The sequence below is a fragment of the Cyrtonyx montezumae genome, unplaced genomic scaffold (genome assembly GCF_038088225.1).
Source record: "Cyrtonyx montezumae isolate F1298 unplaced genomic scaffold, pur_monq_1.0 scaffold_0, whole genome shotgun sequence".
In the NCBI taxonomy this organism is placed as follows: domain Eukaryota; kingdom Metazoa; phylum Chordata; class Aves; order Galliformes; family Odontophoridae; genus Cyrtonyx; species Cyrtonyx montezumae.
The window spans coordinates 23,164,232-23,186,013 of NW_027071824.1; the positions used below are offsets into that span (position 1 = coordinate 23,164,232).

Consider the following 21,782-nt stretch of genomic DNA (forward strand, 5'->3'; position numbering starts at 1 on the left):
AATGCCTTTCTAAAGCCTCTTAAAAATGCTAATGCCTTGAAATTGCAGAATAGTCAGAGAAAATGGATGTACGAGTAAGTCCTCTCTATAATTATTATCCATTAATTTCATATTAGAAGAAAAATCAATGTATCCTTAATGGAAAATAATTTCTGATCTGCTATGATATGACAAATGACGACGCCAACGTAGCAGTCTTTTTATTTCTTGAGCAGATAACAGTGTATAGAATAAACAAAAAGTAAGGCATCAATAATGATACTTATCAAAATATTTTTGGATCTTCTCTCTAAAGTTTTGCAGAAGATTAAATAGGAGTCAATTTGAAATTAAACAGTGTTTTCCACACGGAAAACGTGATGTTTGGTATGAACATGTCCTCCATTCAACTTTTGATTCTGAGCAGAATTCTGATCAAACAGAAAACAAATTTGCCTTATTAAAGGTAAGAACAATAAGGAGAGATAATCTTTAAGTGTGAACCAGGGGCAGGCAAATTTTGAGATTATGGGTTTATCTATCAGCATTAATTCTACATATCACCAAACATAAAGAAGAAATGTAGTGTTGATATTTCCTGTTCCAAGTTTATTCTGTTATGCCACATTATTTAAACAACGAAGTTTTCCAGACGCGTATAAAACCTTAGGAACTACTATTTTCTAAAGCAGAAACTGACAGAAACAAAACTAATCTTTTCTGTCAAATGGATAGGCTTAAACCTATGTACACAGATGAGGATCAAGAAGAAGAATCTTTTAAATAGTTAAGAACTATAACAAGGTTTGGATTTATATATTATATTAATATTCAATAGCAAAAACTGGGCTTATTAACACTTTAAGTTAATACTGTGAAACACTTAGAAAGTGCCCAGTAGTTACAGCAGTATGTGATGCCCCTTAGTCTGCTATAAAATGTTGATATTTAAAATATATATAACATTTTTCTTAGTGACTGAAAATTTATCATCTTCAGACAAAGCCTGGTCAGATCACTGGATTATTTCCTAGTCAGTGGATATATTTCTTCCCTTCCATTAGGATGAACCAAATGATATGAGCATTTGTCTTACCATCAAGACTGAGCAACTGCCTAATTAATTTAACTTCTTATGAGGAGATATCTGCAAGTTTCTGATTATCAGCAGTCACTTCAGGATGCTGTCTGCTGCCAGAGGGCAGAGCCACTAACACAAATGAACACACAAATGGTCACTTGTAGTTCTTTCCTTGGCACTGAAGTAGATGATGAAGGGAATCTTTCAGAATTGAATGCTCTTAGCCTAGATTGGGCACAGGACAGAGCAGCAACCTCAGCCTCACTGGATGCCACTGTTTAAATCAGATTTCATCTATTCTGCTCCCTTAATTTTGATCTGCACTACCAACATGCTGTGGCTTAAAGATGAAGATAACATTTTCTTCAATCTTCAACGAAATATAAAAGCAAATCATGAGTCTTCTTTCAATTCACTCACATTATGTGCATCACATTCTATTCACTTAGAGTTTATGAAAAATTTAAAATAATTTCAAACCATTTCCCACCCCCCTAAACTGTAGGAAGCAAAACATGTTATGTCTTCATAAGATACAGGATGTTCCCTGACTAGGAGCTCCCTAAGGTTTTTGATATTTCCAGATATTTCCCTAACTTTATTATCTACTTTATGACTCAAAATCAAATCATCCACTTCTCATTACAGTGCATACTCAACTGTAACATGGTGAAGTCAGGTCTCAGCAGCTTTTCCCAATCAATTCAATTTTTTTTCACGTTGTTGTCTTTTCTTTACAAAACATTCTGGCTTTTGGACATAATGATCACATGCTGAAATAAAGAAATCCTTATACTTTGCTGAATTCTACCTTCTGCTACCATATGTTATGGAAGATGAAGCTGCAGGTATCACAAGATATTTGCATGGTAGTTGCTGAGAAAGAACAAACTGTGAATGACTGGGCTTCTGTTCAATACCAATTTTAGAGCAATTCATAGCATTGTCCTAACATATCTCAAAAGCTGATCATGTCACGTGTAGGACAGAAATATGCTGAAATTTTATTCCTCGACTGAAAGTAATTTAGAACAGAGAGGATTAATCATGGTAGTTTTAAAAGGTTATGTCTGAACTTCACTAGACACAGAACTGTAATTCTACAATTTTCTTCCATTTTCTGAAAACAGAAGGAATAATTTTATTTTTAAAGAAAATCTTCTCCAGCTTTGGAGTAAAAATTTGTCAACGATATTCAAAAAGATATCAGCCTTTGTTTCATTCTGCTCCTGATTACTCAGTAGACTAGTTACCACATGCAATTACGAAGTTCTCTCTTGAGATGAATTTGCAATTGAAAGTTTGAAATAAACTTATTTTAGAGTATCTTGAATACATACTGAAAAAAATATCTAAATACACATTTTACTTCTTTGGTATACATACTTGCTACATGCTTGTAGCAATTAACATTAATCTTGCAAACTCTTGCAAACCAACTCTTAGTTGCTGGAAGTCACTTTTGTGAAAGCTATTAATTAGCTTTGTTCAATAAATAAAGGTTTTCAATACTTACAAGGAAACCTCTGTCTCACCAGATGATCAGTAGATGCCATGCTTAAAGAGCACAGTGCTTAAGTGTCACTTCACATGTATTTATCTCACAGTATACAGCATTAAGTATGTTCCAGAAGCCTTAAGACACAGAAGTTAAGGTTAAAAAAATATGCCAATTCAATTCTCTTATTTGCTCACAAATTTCAGTTTAAATCTTTTTCAAAAGAAAGGGATCTTGAAACATGAAACAGAATCATTAGCTATTTCTCAACAAATTGTAAAAAAAAAATCAAATAAACGTGTGTCTGTTTGTCTCATCAGAAAACTACTCTCATGTTTTAAACCCCAAAAAGGAATATTATTACAGTCCTTGATTTCTAAATCAAATACACAAAGCCAAGAAAGTTGGATTCAAGGGAGGATGTTTTAAAACCTGGATTCAAATTTTATCCACTGTACCTATTCTTCCCACCATCACCAGTCTATCTATCCTTTGGCCTCAAATACCATAGAATCCATGACAATAGAAAATGAGAATCCTCAACAGGATGCCAATTTCTGAGTAGGATTACTCATAAACCACTGTACTGAAAGCTTCTCTTTGAAGAATAATCATTTTTAAATTATTATTCCTTTCATTAAAAGTTTTCTTAGTTATAACTGAATACTGATACAACCTTTTTTGTTTGTTTGTTTGTTTTTGAAAAAGAAAATAAAGTGGAGCAATAGAATAGCAAGAAAACCAGGAGAAATAACACTTTAATTCAAGAAACCTGACAAATTTGAAAGATGTATCCTTGTGAACCTAATGAGGTTCAACAAAATGAAGTGCAAGGTCATGCACTTTGGTCAAGGTCATCCCAAACTGAGAGAAGAACTCCTTGAGACTAGCCTACTGAGAAGGAGTTAGGGGTCCTGACTGATGAAGAAACAATATGAGCCAGCAGTGTGTGTCTGCAGCCTAGAAGGCCAGTAGTATTCTGGGCTCCATCAGAAGAGGAGTGGCCAGCAGGGTGAGGGAGGAGATTTTCCCTTTCTATTCTGCCCTTGTAAGGCCTCATCTGGAGTACTGCACCCATGTCTGGGACCCCTGATATGGGAAAGATGTGGAGCTTTTGGAGAAGGGTCACAAAGACGATCCAAGGACAGGAGCACATCTCCAAAGAAGGTAGGCTGAAGGAAATGGGCTTGTTCAGCCTGTAAAAGAGAAGGCTGTGAGAACTCATTATAGTTTTCCAGTATTTAAAGAGAGTTAATAAACATGAAGAAAATCAGCTTTTTACAAGGGGCAATGGTATTAAACTAAAGGAAGAGAGATACAGATTAGATGTTGGGAAAGTTTTTTGTATTTTTTTTTAATGGAAAAAGTAGTGAGGTGCCGGAACAGGTTGACCTGGAGATGTTTCAGGCCAGGTTGTATGTGGTCCTGGGCAACCTTGACCAAGTATTTTATCCAGTGGCTGACAACCCAAGCTGTAGCAGGGGGGGGTGGAACTTGATGATCTTTGAGGTCCCTTCCAACCCAAGCCATTCTATCATTCTACAAAACAGAAGTTTAGGCCTGTGTGGAAGTAGGTGCAATTAACACAGGGATTAATAAAAAGACTCAATAAGTAAGTCCTCAAATGCTCCCAAGACCATTAGGTTTCCATTCTGAATCTCTTTTTTTTATTTGTAAAGACTGGCATTACAATTGAAAAGGACTCAAAATGGAGTGATGTACACATCATTGATGTTTTATGATGCAACTGATGAAATCCCTGAATGGATATTGCTTCAGCTTTGATTTTAAAAAATAATTTAACAAGAAAATCTTCAACTCCACTATCAATCACAGGTGGCAGAAATGAAAGAAAGAAGAAGAAACCAAAACTACGGTCAGATTCATAACACATACAATGTTGGCTGATGACACTTGTTTCAGATGTACAATAAAGCCCACAACACTTTGTTACTATGGAGATAATTATTATTGTGAATGTTTTTTTCATGTTGATCAACTTGATTTGAAGGTTGTTTCTTTGATTGTTTTAATCTTGCATAATAAACATGCAATGAAACATTTCCTGTTAAAGTGTTTTTTTTTTGTATTTTTTTTTTTTTTTTTTTGCAGTCTTCTCGTCTTCATACAAAGATTTCATAAAGTTGCAGTGTTGTATCAGAGCATTACCAAATAAGAGCAAAAGCTAAAGAGGAAGGTAAATGTGAACAGAACTCAATGAGAATAACCTAATCTTGTCCTGAGACACTCCAGTCAATAAAAAGATGTGCACAATCAAATCCCTTCCTCCCAAACCCACCAAATTCACAAAATAAATATTAACTTGGAAGAAAAGGAAGACAGAAAAATAAAAATACGATGTCATCATGCACTCATCTTCTGCATAGCTCAACCCACATATAGTAAGGCACTATTTCCCAACAACTTAGTGTCCACAACAATCTTTTACAGTGCTCTGTGAACTACATAGTTCCTTCCAGGATGATGAAATAAATAGATTGAATGAGTGTTGCTACTGTGTCACCCTGTGTGATTTTATAGATAAGGGCATAATCTGGCAGTTTCAGAAAGAAGCTGACTCAAGTCTCTTCTTACATGTGCATGTAATCTACATGGGTTTCTTCTGCATGTGCAAGTGATTGTTTTGTTTTCAAGAGTTGCTGTTATTTTTCATTGTTCTTTACTCCAGTGTTCTCAAAGCAAATACACAAGAAAATAAAAGCGCATGTGGGTCATTAAAAACAGAGCTTTGGTGCTCCAAAAGCACACAGCTTTGGGGATTTAAGAAATCCGCTGGACATTCCCAAAGGACTTGGAAAACACGTGGACATATTTTCAAGTGGAAATCCTTGTCTTTGCTTAGTTGAGCTGGTCTTCATACTGTTTGCGGAAACAATCACCAGCAGGAAAAAACTCCCAGCATCGTTCTTGATACATTTTCCATACATAGGATTCCTGAAAGAAGTTAAATCAATTAAAATAAGAAAGAATCAAGAATGCCTATTCAAAAGAAAAATAAATATATACATATATATTATGTATTGCTTCCCATTCTTGATTCTTTGGTTCCTGTAAGTCTATAAAGTCATGTTAATTATTTAATGAGTTTAGAGTAGATTTTACATCTGGTCCCCCAGTCAAATAACACAAAAGAAAACACATAGAAGAGGACCAGGTCATTTCACATCCAGGAGCATTGCAAAGCTCAAGTAAAGCTGATTGTAAGATCAAATGCCAGCATAAGCAGAATATTTTCTGTCACAGAATTTGACTGAATTTCTGCATCAGTCCTTTCAAAGCATGCAAGAAATGCATCAAATAAAACAGACTTTAAAGATTTGAAAGAAAATAAACAGCAATGAAAAAATTCTCGTTAAATTGTTCTCCCATCTTTCATTTAAAATAGAAGCACAAGTCCTTTCATATTGATTTCTATAGAAATGTATACATAGAAGATCATATAACTGATGAGTAATATTAAAAACAATAAAAGGAGATTCAATGGTGAGAAAGAAGGAATACTGTTTTCATGGGATGCTTAAATGTTTCTCATTATTTCTGTTTATAGATTCTATTTATATTTTGTGGAAGCAATACTTTAAAAAAATCAGGTCAGATAACAAAAGCATTAGAAAACTTATAATCTAAAATTAAGCATCAAAAGTCCTATGAAATGTTAAGAATAACAATTAAGTATCTTACCATATAGAGTGCTATTCATTAGAATAAAATTAGCTTTGTTAAGTCTCAATATTTTAGAATAAGTTTTATTTAATAACTGTTGGTACTCAAAGAGTTGTTAACCTACCTGTCCTGTATGCTCTGTTTCATCTTTGTTAATAAGATACATCAGAAAAAATCTACAATGACAAAAAGAGTTGTTAATACAGTATTTGGAAGCACTAGGCAATCTACAGATACATGGGTATTTTCTCAACATTTCACATACCATGAAAAAATGCTGTTCATAAGTTTAAAAGCTCCTAAATTATACTTATGTATTTGCAAACATACTTTCCTCACACTTTTAATATGCACATATTATTCAATGAAAAATATGCCAAAATGCAGAAGATTCCCTCTCACTTGCAATAAATACTTACCTTATATGAAGAATTTCTAAGTTTTCTTTCAGAAAATTATAATAACAATGTCTTTCCTACAAACACTAACTTGGAGATAGAGAATGGCAATAGGATTTTTTTTAAGTAATAAATCCTTAATATAATTAAGAAATAGGAAGTATTTACTAAGCACATACTAGACTCCCAGTTTTTATTCCCTAGTTCACACACAATGCATGTTTTACTACCAAACTGAAAAAATATATTGAAGTCTGTAAACTTCCTGCACCTACCTCTACAGAAATTGTCTCTTCAATAAAGCAAAAAAACCTTTGCTAATAACATACTTTTTCTCTAGACATGGATTCGATTAAAAAAAAAAAAAAAAAGAAGAAGAGAACAAAAAGGAAATATCTCACTTGTTCATTCAGACAATGAGGGCACATCAAAGCACTCATAATGACTTTTATTCATGTAATAGAGTTAATCAGGTACTTGCAGTGTTAACAAGAAGCTCATTTTTACTGTACTTACAAATAATTGGCCAAGTTGTGCTCCTGCAGTGTGTGAGTTTCAAAGCCATGGGGCACTGTATCAAAGTAGTCATTTCCTATTCCACAGATAAAGCACTTTGTCTAAAATAAATAACACAGAAAACAGTAACACATATATAATGCATCTCTGCACTCCTTTTAGGAAAAGACACTCCAGATGTAGTAGTTTTCTTCAAAATACCAACACATCAAGTATAAAATGTGCTGAACAGAAAAGCCACTTTTGTGATTGAGACTGGATGTTTCAGCCAAAGCACCTGAATAGAAAATTAACTGCCAAATTAACATATTAATGTTCAATCAACCAATCAATCCCAATACCAGTAGGTGAACAAGTATGCAGAGAATTAATGGTATTGAACAGAATTTTTTTTCTTTTGAACACTGTCAGCAATTCTCAGTGTAGCACAAGGCAATATCTACCTCAGTGCTTGAATTTTTACGCTGAATATGCCTTTATATTACACAACACAGTAGTCCTCAGTATATTTCTGTTTTCTTATATTCACACTTAAATGACAGAACAGAAAACCAGCAAATACTGGACATTTTCATATATAGATTAACCAAAGAAAATCGCACCTGAGATGAATTGTATCATCACAATGTTAACAAGTGTTAGAAATCTCTAGTCACAAGATTCAAAAGACTTAAATAGCCAAGGATATGGAATCCATTATAATGTACAGGAACAAATATTAAATATACAATCAAAAGTTTAAAAGTTCAAAAGAAAATTAAAGATATTGGCTTTTTATCAATTTATCATTAGCAGCCAAAAATTGGCTAAACTTACAAAAGATATTGAAGAACATATTAAAGAACATTAGGAACTGGCAAACAAACTGAAACCATGCTAAAAGTAGAATGCAGAGACAGAGTTTGTGCTGTCAATACCATTCCTCTTTCACAGTGAAGATCAAAGAGCAGTAAATGTTATTCAGAACCTGAATTAGCAGAGTTTTATCATTAGAAGAAGCATGAGTAGCAGAGTGAGGGAGATGATTCTGCCCCTCTACTCTGCTCTCATGAGAGCCACCTGGAGTACTGCAACCTGTTCTGAGGCCTTCAGCACACGAAGGACATGGAGCTGCTGGAGTGGACCCAGAGGAGGGCCATGAAGATGATCAGAGGGCTGGAGCACCTCTCCTATGAGGACAGGTTGAGAGAGCTGGGGCTCTTCAGTCTGGAGAAAGCTCTGAGAAGAACTTCTAGTGTAGTATTTGAAGGGGGCCTACCAGAAAGCTGTGGGGGAATTACTTTTTATAAGGGCATGTAGCAACAGGACAAGGGGAAATGGTTTTAAACTCGAAGAGGGTAGATTTAGACTAGATATTAGGAAGAAATTATTTACAGTGAGGGTGCTGAGGCACTGGAAAAGGCTGTCCAGAGAGGTTGTGGATGCCCCCTCCTTGGACATATTCAAGGCCAGGCTGGATGGGACTTTGAGCAATATGATCTAGAGGGAGGTGTCCCTGCCTGTGGCAGGGGGCTTGGAACTAGATGATCTTATATGTTCCTTCCAAACAAAATCATTCTATGATTCTGTTACGAGTTCTTATGATGGTTGAATAAAACAGAAAATAAAGCAAAAGTAAATTCTCTCTCATTTACTTTTTTACATCAGACAAACTGAGATGTAAGAGCATTGGATCGTGCACAGAACTGTACATTTATTCTCCTTTCAGTATCACCCTTTGACTGAACACAGATATTCAGAAAACCTGAAAATAGGATATAGTTCAGCAAATGTACTACCTCCATGTCTTCCTTAACTTGTTCTTGCTGATCTCTTAATTCACCAAAAGCATCAATAATTAACCCTAGGGATTAAGACAGAATAACAGTTAATGTTCAAGAACTATGACAAAGAATATTTAGAAATTTGAGGACAACTCTGACAAAGAACGTTAAATGATATTTTTATTTGGAAATAGTAGAATGTGTTATAACTTCCAGAAACCACAAAAACATCTAGATATATGAAGGAAAAAGAGCTAGTCAAAGATAATAGCTACCTGTATCTGTCATTATAATTTGAAATTATAAAATAAGGTATATAAGCAGGTTCCTGTTTTATTTGTAGAACTCTGACCTTGATTCAGTGTGAAAAGATGCACATGATTTTACCGTGGTGGAAGCTTTAACAAAGAAAGAATACTACAATACATTTAACAGCTTCAGGAATTCATTACACAGCAGATATAAAGAGGCCCAGAGCTTATGCACTCTCTGTCACTACAGCTGCCAGCTAGATTCAGGTTCCACTGTTAAAGCTCTACAGAAGTGAAAGGACCATTTCAGGGAGATGTGGAAAGAAGAAAAACTACAGACATAGTGGCTCAGATTATAAATTCTTATTGATTCTCCCTTTACTTACACCAACACAAGTACAGACTGATTACACAATCATTACTGAAACTACTGAGTTGTAAAACTGATGGATACCAGATGACGATTATACTCAAAGCTTGTCAGCTATGGTCTCTACTTTTAGGTTAGTCACAAAATGAATAAGTACTTTGTTATATACTACTGCAGGCTATGAAAAATTATGCACCGTGCCCTTGAAACAAATTGTTTCAGTAAGAGTTATAAACTTAACAGAAGCTCAGAGTTGCCTTCTAAACTCCCTTGTAGGAAGTGAGAAAGCATTCTTATTAAGGGGAAAACTGTATAATTTACTTGTTAGCTGGCAGAAGATAGTAATAATAATTCTTTATATTCAATTCTCTTGTGACACCAGTACAGAAGTCTTTTAGAAAGGACAAAGGGAAGATAGAAATTCTATTGAAATCACTGTTCTTACAGCAAATAGTTTCTTTGTTACTTCTGATCCAGGTGGAGCCTGTTGTTCATATGGAGACTAAGAAAAACAGCATCCAGACAAACACCATCTTGGTTTGATTTACCTTATAAAGCTGCTTTCTGATCTGCCCTAGTGTCCTGGTAGAAACCTATACGAGCAGTATCTTTAACACTAAGATCCATGTAATGCTAAATAATGCTTTCCGTCACTGGAAGCTATAAACATATACCTTGAATAATGGCAAGCAGGATGACAATCACAAAGAAGAAGAAAGTGATGTCAAAAATAATCCGATAGATTTCATATTCATCTCCTGCTGGATCCTCTATTTCATCACCAATGCCTCCACCTGCACGTACTCCAACATACATGTGAAACATGTAGCACTATAAAACAAACAAATAAAAGGATACAAAGTTTTCTGCATCAGCAATTAAAAATATCAATTGCAGCAAATTCAGTAATTAGCAGAACTATTCTATGTTTTACTAACTAGGCAATGTCAAGTAACATTTCTCTTTTAGGTTATGTACACATTGGCGAGAACAGAAATTCTGCTGCGAAGCTGTAACTGTAGCATTTCACAGTCTGTATTTATGTCTCAATTCAAAAAGATTTTATATTTGATTACCCTAAGCACAGCAGCACATCATGAATGAGGTATAAAAGTTTCAGCATGTGGTAATGTGCAAGTAGGAATTACCATCACAACCAAATCCACACTGTTTTCCACTCACACTCCCCCTAGCTCAAGATTGAATCACTCGCCCCATTTTTGGTATTAAAAAAAAATAATTAAAAAAAAAAAGTAATAATAATTAAAAAAAAAAAGAAAACAAAACAACAACAATAAATTCACCATCCAGTAGAAAACAAAAAAAAACATCAAACAACTTCTGAGGTCGTTTGTGCTAATTATGGAAAGGGTCTCAGAACAGTGCTGTGAGGGGTCTGCAGCACAAGACTTATGGAGGAGTGCCTGAAGGAACTGTGATTGTTTAGCCTGGAGGAGGTGCAGGGGAGACCTTATTTTGCCCTCTAGAACTACGTGAAAGGAGGTTGTGATGAGGTGGGAGCCACTTCTGTGTAACTAGCAAAAGGACTAGAGGGAATGGTCTCAAGTTGCACTGGGAGGTTCAGGTTGGATATTAGGAAAAATTTCTTCTCTGACAGAGTAGTCAGGCACTGGAATGGGATGCCTAGGGACACAGTGGAGTCATCATTCCTGGAGGTGTTCAAGGAATGTTTAGGTGCTATACTGAGAAACACGGTTTAGTGGAAAACATTGGTAGGTGGATTGTTGGACTGAATATCTTGGAGGTGTTTTCCAACCTTGGCGCTTCTATGAAATTCCCTAGAAGTGGTTCATGTTGCATAACATACTAAAATATATTTGATTTTGTTCTAGGTTACTTTTAGACTGATCATAAAGGTAACACATCTTAGATACCTGTAGGATTTAAGCTTTAATTACTATCCAAAGCCTGGCACCAAATCAACAACTAAAAAGTGATTTTCCGTAACAGAATTGCAAAATGAAGTTTTTTTCATGACCACCCCTGGCAAAGTAATGGATTTTAAAATTTAAACAACTATTACAGAACTTAAATTACTCATGAAATTTATTTCCTGTAACTGATCATCATCCTGAGTGACCTATAGAACCTATAGATTCAGCCCTTTAACTGACTGAGCTCATGGCTATAAGTTGGTTTTCATTTTTGCAGAAACTATGATAAAGAATACTATCATATTTATTTTATCCATTTAAGAAAGTATTTGTTTAACATGCACAGGGTATATCCAGTTGTACAAGGGATGTTCATTAATTTGTTTCTTTATCTCCTATTAGTCTTTCTCTTGATGGCTAATGATACTGTTGTATGAAGAAGAATTACATAAAGAAGGACAAAAATATAACTGTTTCAAAAAAAAAAGTAGATAGCAAACTAAGACTTACTGTCAGCATATCATCGCATTTCATGTCTGGCATATCACCATCTTCACTTTTGTTGTAGAACTTTCGGAAAAAATTGAATGCCACTACTGTGTACAAGTATACCACTACTGCCAATAATCCCACTGTTAAGACAAGCTGGAAAAAAAGCCAACACAGTTATAGTTGCCTTTCTACAAGGTCTTCTGAACAGAACAGTGAAAATAGATGACAGTTAATACCTGTTTGCCATTGTGGGTCACTGATGACAGTATAGTTCGTAATGTCTTGAATCCCATTGCAATGTCAAGGAGGTGAGCAGCAAAGAAAAAATTGTTGTAATGGCCAAGGACTGACATGGTCATATACCAAGCCAGGTAAAGGAAAGACTAGCACACACACACACAAAAACAAACAAACAAACAAACAAAAAAACTGCATTACAAATAAAATTAATAACTTTTATGTCTAACTTAATACATAATACTTCCAATTAAACAGAATATTGTGACTTTTTTTCTCACACAATCTTTGAGAAATTTCTCTTTATTCAAAAATATTAAATCTGCAAATGCCGAGTCCACAAGAAATTTAGAAATTCTGTATTTAAATTTTTAAAAACTCATTTTGAAATCATTAAACCACTGTTCATTCAAAACAAGTTTTCTGATTGAAATGATTTTTTGTTCACGAATTTCTTAATGTTTACATACAAATATTGATACAATAAAGAGTTCAGTGACAAAAGAAAGGAATAAGTAATTCTAAAAATAATTCAAGCTACTAAAACTGCTATTTATGTGTTTAATACAATGTATATAGTTTACTATTCCTACAAATACTAATTTCACTTCCTTCTCTATCATTTAAATTGTATTGGACTTAAGGACAAGTACATATTAACATGAGAAATTTCAGATGTTCAGTTAGAGGAAATATAACCATGAACAGACTCAAACTCTTTACAGGTCATGCATTCTGTGGACCTGGTGAGTTTCTATCTGTCCTTGTTTCAAAATGATTTGTTCTCCCAGCAATTTTTGCACCAGAAAAATCAGCTGACACAGGTGAACCACAATCATAAGACTGTTTGCATTCATAAGATGAGCAGTATTTTCAACTGCAAAGTATTTAAATGACCCTGATCATCATTCCATTTTTTAAGATGCATATTTCAAATAAGTAAAATCATTAGCCTCATTCTGTATCCTATCCTACCAACAGTTTCAGTGATATAAATTACAGTAATTCCACAAACATTAAACATTATCTGACTGTGTTCCAGAAATAATCAAGTGACTACAGATGTAAAGACTATGAATAACACAAAAAATTTTAATTAGAATGTAAATAGATATTCTCTCAATTTTGCAGCATAATACTTGTTTATTCTTCCCAAATAAATATATACATAACAGAAGGGCAGAGGTGGAAAGGAGTGTAACAAACAGATTCCTAATAGTCATGTAACTGAGAAAAGACTTTGAAATTCTTCTAAACATCCAAGATCTTTATGCAGTAAATTAAATATAATTCGAAGTATCCTATATGCTGTCTGAAGCCCGTCAAGTAAACATGAGTATATTTTTAAGAAGGTATACATGTGTGCATATATAAATACTGATAAACTTACATTATCAGTGAAAACAACTCCTAACTTCCACATTTGATACTTAACATCAATGGAGTTTAGCCTGTAAAAATAAATAAATAAATCACATTTTATATAAGAAAAAAATTAGAAGTTACACAATACAATCTACAGGAAGCTTATTGCTTCATAAACATAAGACATTACAGCTGATTTATTTATCTCAAACTGAAATACATCAGAACCTTTTCCTAATTTACTTCTCCTCTGAAATAGACTTACCTGAAATAAAAGCAGAAAAATAAATTAACTACACTCTATTTTGGAGTCATCAGATGTGGAGCTGATCAGTGTCTACAATGCAAAGCCATCCTGTCAGAAGGGAACTCATCTGTTAACACTGAACCCAATTGAGCTTGAGGACTGCTTCTACTGACGCTACACTCTTCATTGTGCAGCAAATATTTAAATACTGAATCCAGAGGATGCTTGAGTTTGGGTAGCTTCACAAGTATGCAGTTTTAAAGCTGGTATAAAGTAGATAAATGTAGATTTCTGAAGAATGTGATTTTCTGCAAACCTCTGTCACAGTTGTTTATATTCCCCACAGCACATTCATCTAAGTATGCAATGATTTCTCCAAGAAGGGTATTGGAATGTGCACAAAATCATAATTTATTTTTGTTGCTGTTAATGCATATGAAATAAAGCAGACATTAGAAATATAACAGAAAGGTATGATTCTAAAATAAACATATCATCAATCTTCTCCCACTGCTTCATTTTGGTCTCATTTTTTCCAAGAATATCAACAAAAATATTATTTTAATTTTCTCCCTAAATAAGAGTCATGAGCACACAGTGAAGATTAAGCAGTTTGATTGCCTTTTTCTATCAGTAATAACAACAACAACAACAAGAATTAAAAAAGGAAAAAAAAAAGACTATTTTCTAAATCCAAGTGTGAATTCTACTATTCAACAGCAGAAGAGCAGGAAAGAAAGTTTTCTGGAAAGTAATTCTGACACTTTATTAAACTTTATATAGTACTGCAATGCCACAGAGCCTATGGATCTCAGCACTACATTTTTAGTTGCTTATGTCAACTTTTTTTCTTGGTTTTACTCTTCCAGTTTCAATTATCAGTTTCATCTTTACAAAAACAGCTCTTGTCACAATGCAGTTCTCATCTGCTTGCAGCTCTGTCATCTATTTCATATGTTTCTAAATAAATAAATTGGTAAATAAACTGGTAAAATAAATAAACTGGTAAGTGCTACCATTTTAGAAAATTATGCATATTCCTATACAGAAGAATCTCTACAGAATTAAAAGTGCTCTGTAAAAGTTGAGAATCTCTGTCGCTTCTGTAAGAATGAAAGTGAATACTATTACTCTGACTATTTCAATGTCAAGGAGATTTTTCTGATGTCTGACAAGTACAAACAAGTATGTTGTTTAGAGAAAACTAATTATGAAAAGATGTGAAGACTAATTATCTAACTTTCAATGTTTTACTAGTCACCATCAATATCACTTAAATGTATTCCACCATTGCCTTGAAATCAACATGTACAGTGCATATTTTGCCTGTTTATTCTGGTTGAGCTGAGAAAATCACAAATATGAGTTTTCCAGCCCATTTATATCAACAATATTAGCAGCAAATGTGATGTTTTCAAGTGGCAGAGCATTGAACTGAATCATCATACATAAGAAAATTGGATTCTTTTTTTTATAAGTGCTCTATAATGAGTTAATTCACCATGCGATTCAATTTATGACTTGTTTTTTTTCTTATATAGCTGTTTTCTGATATCAAGAGAAGTCATACAGTAAGAAAACTGAAACCTAAATTACAAACTTTGCATTCACAGTTTTAACCACCAACAAAAAATAGCACAAAAAAAGAAAACCTCAAACCAGACCAAAATAAGCAAACAAAATAATAATTAAAAAAAATCAAACAAGAAGAAAATGCTTACACAGCAGATAAGGAGCTATCCTTCTTTGGTTTCTTCTTTTCTCTAGCATCACTAAAATCAAGAGCAGCTTTGTCCATTCCTAATAGCTCACTGATTCTGTCACGGCCATAGAACTCACCATATTTATCCATGACCTAAAATTAGGAGGAAGATACAAGAGAAGCAGTAAATAAACAAAACATAATTTTCAAATTACTGTATCTGAAGGCACTTGTCACTCTGCAGAACAGTTATTCAGCCAAAGATTATGTCAAAGGCCAATCTCCACAAGCCAGAGGAGCACAGGGAACAAAAAGGGCCAGTAGGATGTATATCATTTGATGGTCAGTCATGTTGTTATGCTATGCCCTACATCTAATCATCTCAATCTATTTTATCTCCTTACAAAATTACTAACTCTTTAGTGATTGAGGAACTCTCTATACTGTGTGCTTGTGTGCGCATGCAAGGACGTGAGTGCAGCAATTAGGTTCACAGAGACAAAAATATTTATGTATGCTGTAATATACATATAAGTATATACATCTTTATAGAATTTCATGAATGTATTTGAAATTTCTGGTTTACATACAACAAGTCATATATATGGAACATGTAAAGAATAGCTACCCAAATTAGAAAAATAAGTCATCCACAAGGTTTTAAAACAAGGTAAGGAATTGTGTATAATCAAAATGGTAAATATGGAAATACATATACTGAATAAAAAATTAAGAAAAGAAAAAAACAACAACATGCATTACAGCTTTCCTTTAATTTCACATATGTTTTTGAAAATAAGCCTTACCTTTCTTTTCACAAATTTGTCCCAGTAGTTGTTTGGAAAAGACCTGAAAAACACAGATGAAGAAAGATCTGTTATGGTTTTATGATGTTTGTTATCAGTATTCCACATCGTAACATCACAAATGGGAGTTGAAGAGTTCATGCTCCAGTTCTGTGGATAATCAATAGTTCCAGATATACCTGTCTCAGTGGAGAACTACATACCTCAGAAGACATTGTGTCTCTGTTCTGTTACTGTTTTCTGTTCGTATGTTGCGAGATATCACTCTTTTCCCTCTTGGCTCATCCCAGCAGTGCGTGCTCCCTAGCCATCTCACCTTCAGCATTAGAGTAAAGCCTTCAGTTTTTAGACACTCTCTCTCTCTCTCATTTTATTTGATTTATTAGCTTAAATTCCAATTATATTGTATTACATTGTGTTATTTTGCATTCCAATATCTTATTTAGTAAATTAGCTTTCCTCCTCAGATCGTTACTGCTGTTTTGTTTTTAGGTCCATCTCCCTGCCCTTTTCCACTTTCCCAGGGCATGGATCTGTAGGTCCCCCCATCCCATTCATAATGGAACTAGGTCAAATCAGCCCATAAATGCTGACATTTTAGATGGTTGTGAAGAGATAGAATACTTACTAAGATATAGGAATTATATACTGATTTGTTTCTAAGAGACTGTGTTTCTATCGCCAGCTGGCAGTTCAGGTAGACAGTGGAATGGAGGTTACTAAATGGAATTGAGTCTATCACACTACTATGTCTGCAAGAGCTCAACTGAGCTGATGGCAACCAGATAAAGTTAGAAAGCATTTTAGTCACAATTAAAACAGGCAAAGAGTTAGACTTTTAAATACTTTCCCTAAGGAGAGCATTAAAGAGACAATAAAAGTACCCAAGCCATAGCTCACTTGAACTGACAGCAACAAACAATCATCACTGTGCTTTGTCATAAGAAATTACTTTTTTTTCTTTCTCTTTAATATGTAGGCTGTTCCAAAAGTAATGTTCCTAGAAAGGCTTCAAAAGGGAATAAAATAGGGTTACAATTACCACCACTGTCCTGGTCACCCCTCTTTTGTTGCAGCTAAACAATAACAATAAATAATAATTCCTTACAAAACTATAAAGACAGACTAAGCAAAAACTCACTGTGTGTTGATTACAAGTCTATCCCATTGCCCTTTAATATCATCTTCTGAGGGCTGTTCAGTGATATACAGCCCATCAAATTCCAATTTCCTTGCTACTTCCTTTTCTCTCTTAAAAATTACCAGTGGGACCTGCAGTTGATAAAACATCAGAAATAAGTTAAAAATATACTGAAATATCTGAAAACTCAAAGGAAAGTCTGTTTATTTAGAAAAATTATAAAATGAAGCGTGTATAAAATAATCGTTCAACAAATTAAAAGAATTGACTACATCTCAAAACACTCTGAAATTATAGATGAACATGGACCAGTTCAGAATCACAGAATTAAGAGTATATTGCACAGTTGTAATGAAACAGACAAAATAATCTGAAGGTCCTTCTAATAAACATAATCGCACAGTTCCACGGAACTATTAGAACTAGCCCTAAAAAAGAGCAAAAATAAATATTAAAAAAAAATCCTAAAATTCTTAGAAACTCTAGTTCTAAAATATTCATTTGGGATCACACTTTTGGATTGCATTTTGGCATCCAGGGGTGTTAGACATTGCCTTTCATTTGTTAAAGAGTTATTGAAGTTTCACAGCATGGAGAACAGATTGTGAGCAGTTAAAAGTAAAATCCATAAACATTATTCACATTCTGTGCATTTGATTTGTTATCTGTGCTTCTTTGCCAGCAAAGACACCTGAACAGCAAGAATCAAGCTTTTATTACAACTTGTTTTCATATTCTGGATGATAATCAAAAATGCATTCTGAGAAGAGAGAGGTAACTAGAGGTCTCATTATAGTGTTTTTTACATAGAAGTCTGCTACCAATGGAAATGCATGCTTTGCTGCGTTAACATGTACAGTGAATTGCTTCATTAAGTTTTTCTTTTGAAAATAAATCCTGCTGTAGTTACTTCACAGGTCCTCAAAATGCATCCACATTGCAATGGTGTCTGAATGACTAGTCAAGACTTGTCATGGGTATACTGAAAAAATAATAATGAAAATTAGACTAAATTAAGATGGTTATTGTATTACATAGAGTAACAGTACTGATCTTATTTTCATATAACTGAGAAAAATGTAGTGTATTTCATGTGGAACACTTTCCAGAAGCAAACATACATAGAACTGCAGCTACAAGTATTTTTAATACTGAAATCAATGCAACTTCAAAGACAGAGACTGAAACCACATTTGGTCATTTCCTCACTTTCAGATTTGAAAAGAATGCATTGTCATTATTTATTATAAAGAATATCTATCACTTCTAATCACATAATAAATGTAGTTGTAAAGAATATTTTGGGAAAGTATCATTAACAAATAAGGGTACAAAAAGCTGTGAAGTAGAAGAGATCATCTCCATAGTCAGAAATCTGAGCTTTCATTCTTCATGCCAACTAGAAAAACTGGAAAATGTCTTTAGAATTTATTGATCCACAGAGAAACTTAATTTATAGAGGAAAAACAAACAATTAATGTAACAGCATGATGTACCTTTTTGGCATGGAAAAAAATATTATTATTATACATTAAATGAAGAAAAGACATATCAAGGGACATATAAAATCTTAATTGGAAATTATACTCGTAAAGACAAATAAGCAGCCATACTGGGTCAGAATAAAGGTCCATGTAATACCCTCACTTGCATTTTGACCTACAGTGCTTGCTTGGGCAAGAGTATAAAAATGGGGAAATTTTCATCCCAGATATAGTCATTCCGGCTCCAGAGATGCATGGCATTTGATCTTCCCAAAACAGATACAACATTTTTTTTGAAAGGCATCATCTTTAATTCTTACCGACCTAATAGAGAACTTCTGTAAGGCACTCCTTTAGAAAAGGCTTAAGTTCCTGCCCAAACACAATTATCAGAGCCTGTATGAAAAAGGCATTGTCGCAACACACAGCAGCTGTACTCAAAAGTACTGCATACTTTACAAATGACCCACCTGACTGACCAGTAACACAGACAATCTATGTGACAGTTCACTGTTTGACAGTCACAAAAAGTTCCTGATATGTTGCTGCTATAATCATCTGCCTGACACAGTAAATGTGGAAACAGCGACTCTATGATCCAACCCCAGACCAGCAAATCAGGCTCTCACTTGGAAACTTCTGAATTCACAATTCACTTAACTCACTTTTTGTAGATTACACTAGCAGAATAGTATTTATATGATTTCTCAACTTGTTTAAGAAAAGTTGCTACAACTTTGTTCCAATTTATGCCATTATGACATAAAGTTGGCAGCTAGAAGAAAAAAAACAACATTGAGTATTTCTTACTTTCAAACAGTAATACCCAATGATGCAGAAGAAGGAGATGACTGTGTGTAGAACAGCCAAAATCCGTAGTGTAGGCTCCATGTAGCCACTGCTTTCTTCCAGGACATAATGTACTGCAATAACCCTCTGGCTGTCACTTTCCAAGCTGTCCATCTTCGTATTCTCTCCAGTAGACACCACAGGAACTTCCTTTTCTTCTGTCACAGCAGAGGTGGAGACCTGTTTAAATCACTTAAATCTTAATATTACAGGTGTATTCCTTTGACAGATGTTTTAAACTACTACAAAATAAATAGCAAAACCGAAAATGACCTAATAAAAAACAACAGAATTGTGAGGAAATGGGTTTTTTTTCTTCTTCTTCTCAGAAAATTGTCCACAGGAAATATTTCACATTGACCACTTCATCTTGTCACACTAAACTATGACAATGTTGATTTTCCTTTACTCTCTTCCCACTGCAAGAGTGAACCACGCTGAATTTCCCACCTTGAATTCAAGAAAGGGTACAGCCCTACTGGAAGAAACCCCATGAACTCCTGACCTTGCTGCATACAATCTTTATGAGTAGGGTTCTCAACAGAACAGAATTGAATCACTGAATCTGGAAAATCTTGAATTATATTAATTTTAGTACAGACCTTGACAAAGTAGGTTGGCAGGGTTTTTTTTTTGTTGTTGTTGTTTGTTTGTTTTTTTACAACAGAATACAGTCTACAAAACCTGAATGTTTTTCAGAATGCAACTTTAAAAGCAACAATGTGATAACCATACCTTATAAAAAAGCAGGATGAAGTTGATGGCAAAGGCAACAAACAAAGCCAACATCCTCATGTTATAGAAGTTTCGAGCAAAATAGTTCTGAAAACACAAATAAAACATAAATACACTATGCCTAATAACAATACCACAATCCTGAAATTCCTTATTAAGCATTATTTTAGGGAAATTAAGTTACACAACCAATAAATTATGAGAAGTGCGATGAATGTTTAGTTCCAATATGAAAAAGAAATTATTTTTTCATGTTCTGCTTCAGAATTTCCCATGATTTCAGTCAGTTAGACCATACAATATGTAAGATATCAGGCACGCTAGTTTTCTTTAGTGCTTTCAATGTCAGACGATTGGAAAACTATGCACTAAATAAACATTTCATGTTTTTCTATCCTTTCTAATTTTAAGAACAACATAAATGAAAGTTGAAGCACAGGAATCTTGAGAAAAAGCTTTTTCCAGTGAGGAAATTCTTGCTATGTTCTAAGGTGGACTGAATATTTAAGTTTCAAAACAATATCTAAATTTACAGCCATTTCATCTTGTCAGTTGGGCCACTTCATTTTAAAGAAGTTTCACAACATATGTCTTCCTTATAAGTCACCTTCAAAGAAATTCAATACCTATAGTGTGTCTATAACTTTACTATTATCGATAAAGTAACAGTTTAAAAAAATGAATTAACTAACACTTTATAAAAAGGGAAAATTTTAAAGATTGAAAATAGTGCTATCAGAAAACCAGAAAAAATTGAAGAAAATTTATTCCCAATTTTGCAAATGCACTTCCTTGGCCCACTTAACTTGTTCCCCTTATCTTTCACCATATAATTAACAACATATCACTAAGAAGACTGTATATTAGCAAACACATTTAAAAGAAGGCATACATTGCATTGCTTTTATCTTTGAGAGGTTAACTTTACCAGTTGTAACATTCTTTGGTCGTAGGTCATTGTATACTTCCAGTATGTGATTATTCTTCCATTTGCTTTTTACACCTGGGAAATTGCTGCTTTGTTATGATTTTGGCTGGGATCATAGAGGCTCATAAGATCCTATATTTGGAATTTTTAATGAAAATAGTAGTGACAAAACAGCAATGTTTTTAGTTGTTGATGAGCAGCGCTTTCCCAGAGTCAAGGACTGTTCTACTTCTTGTGTTGACATGCCAGCAAGGAGCTGGGAGTGCACAAGGAGTCAAGGGGGGACAAAGCCAGGACAGCTGACCAAAACTGGGATAAGTGATATCTAATATACCACCACACACTCAGCAATAAATGTTAG

The 21,782-nt window shown here is 34.1% G+C and overlaps 1 protein-coding gene across 9 annotated transcripts in view; it reads right to left on the bottom strand.

Moving 5' to 3' along the window:
- Window positions 1–3,250: 3,250 nt before the first annotated feature.
- The window catches only part of RYR2 (ryanodine receptor 2), a 343,878-nt gene continuing 325,346 nt past the window's right edge, over window positions 3,251–21,782 (bottom strand). For 8 of the 9 annotated variants that reach the window (XM_065730001.1, XM_065729961.1, XM_065729984.1 and 5 more), the window contains 13 exons: window positions 20,494–20,580; window positions 19,720–19,938; window positions 17,426–17,556; window positions 16,285–16,327; window positions 15,498–15,631; window positions 13,555–13,615; window positions 12,164–12,310; window positions 11,946–12,080; window positions 10,215–10,371; window positions 8,935–8,999; window positions 7,157–7,257; window positions 6,367–6,418; window positions 3,251–5,513 (listed from right to left, as the gene is read on the bottom strand). In XM_065730001.1, the coding sequence (XP_065586073.1) occupies window positions 5,418–5,513; window positions 6,367–6,418; window positions 7,157–7,257; window positions 8,935–8,999; window positions 10,215–10,371; window positions 11,946–12,080; window positions 12,164–12,310; window positions 13,555–13,615; window positions 15,498–15,631; window positions 16,285–16,327; window positions 17,426–17,556; window positions 19,720–19,938; window positions 20,494–20,580 (1,428 nt within the window). In that variant the 3' untranslated portion in view covers window positions 3,251–5,417. Of the gene's footprint in view, window positions 5,514–6,366; window positions 6,419–7,156; window positions 7,258–8,934; window positions 9,000–10,214; window positions 10,372–11,945; window positions 12,081–12,163; window positions 12,311–13,554; window positions 13,616–15,497; window positions 15,632–16,284; window positions 16,328–16,487; window positions 16,601–17,425; window positions 17,557–19,719; window positions 19,939–20,493; window positions 20,581–21,782 lie in introns of those variants that run through there. The other variant, XM_065729992.1, reaches the window with a different exon arrangement.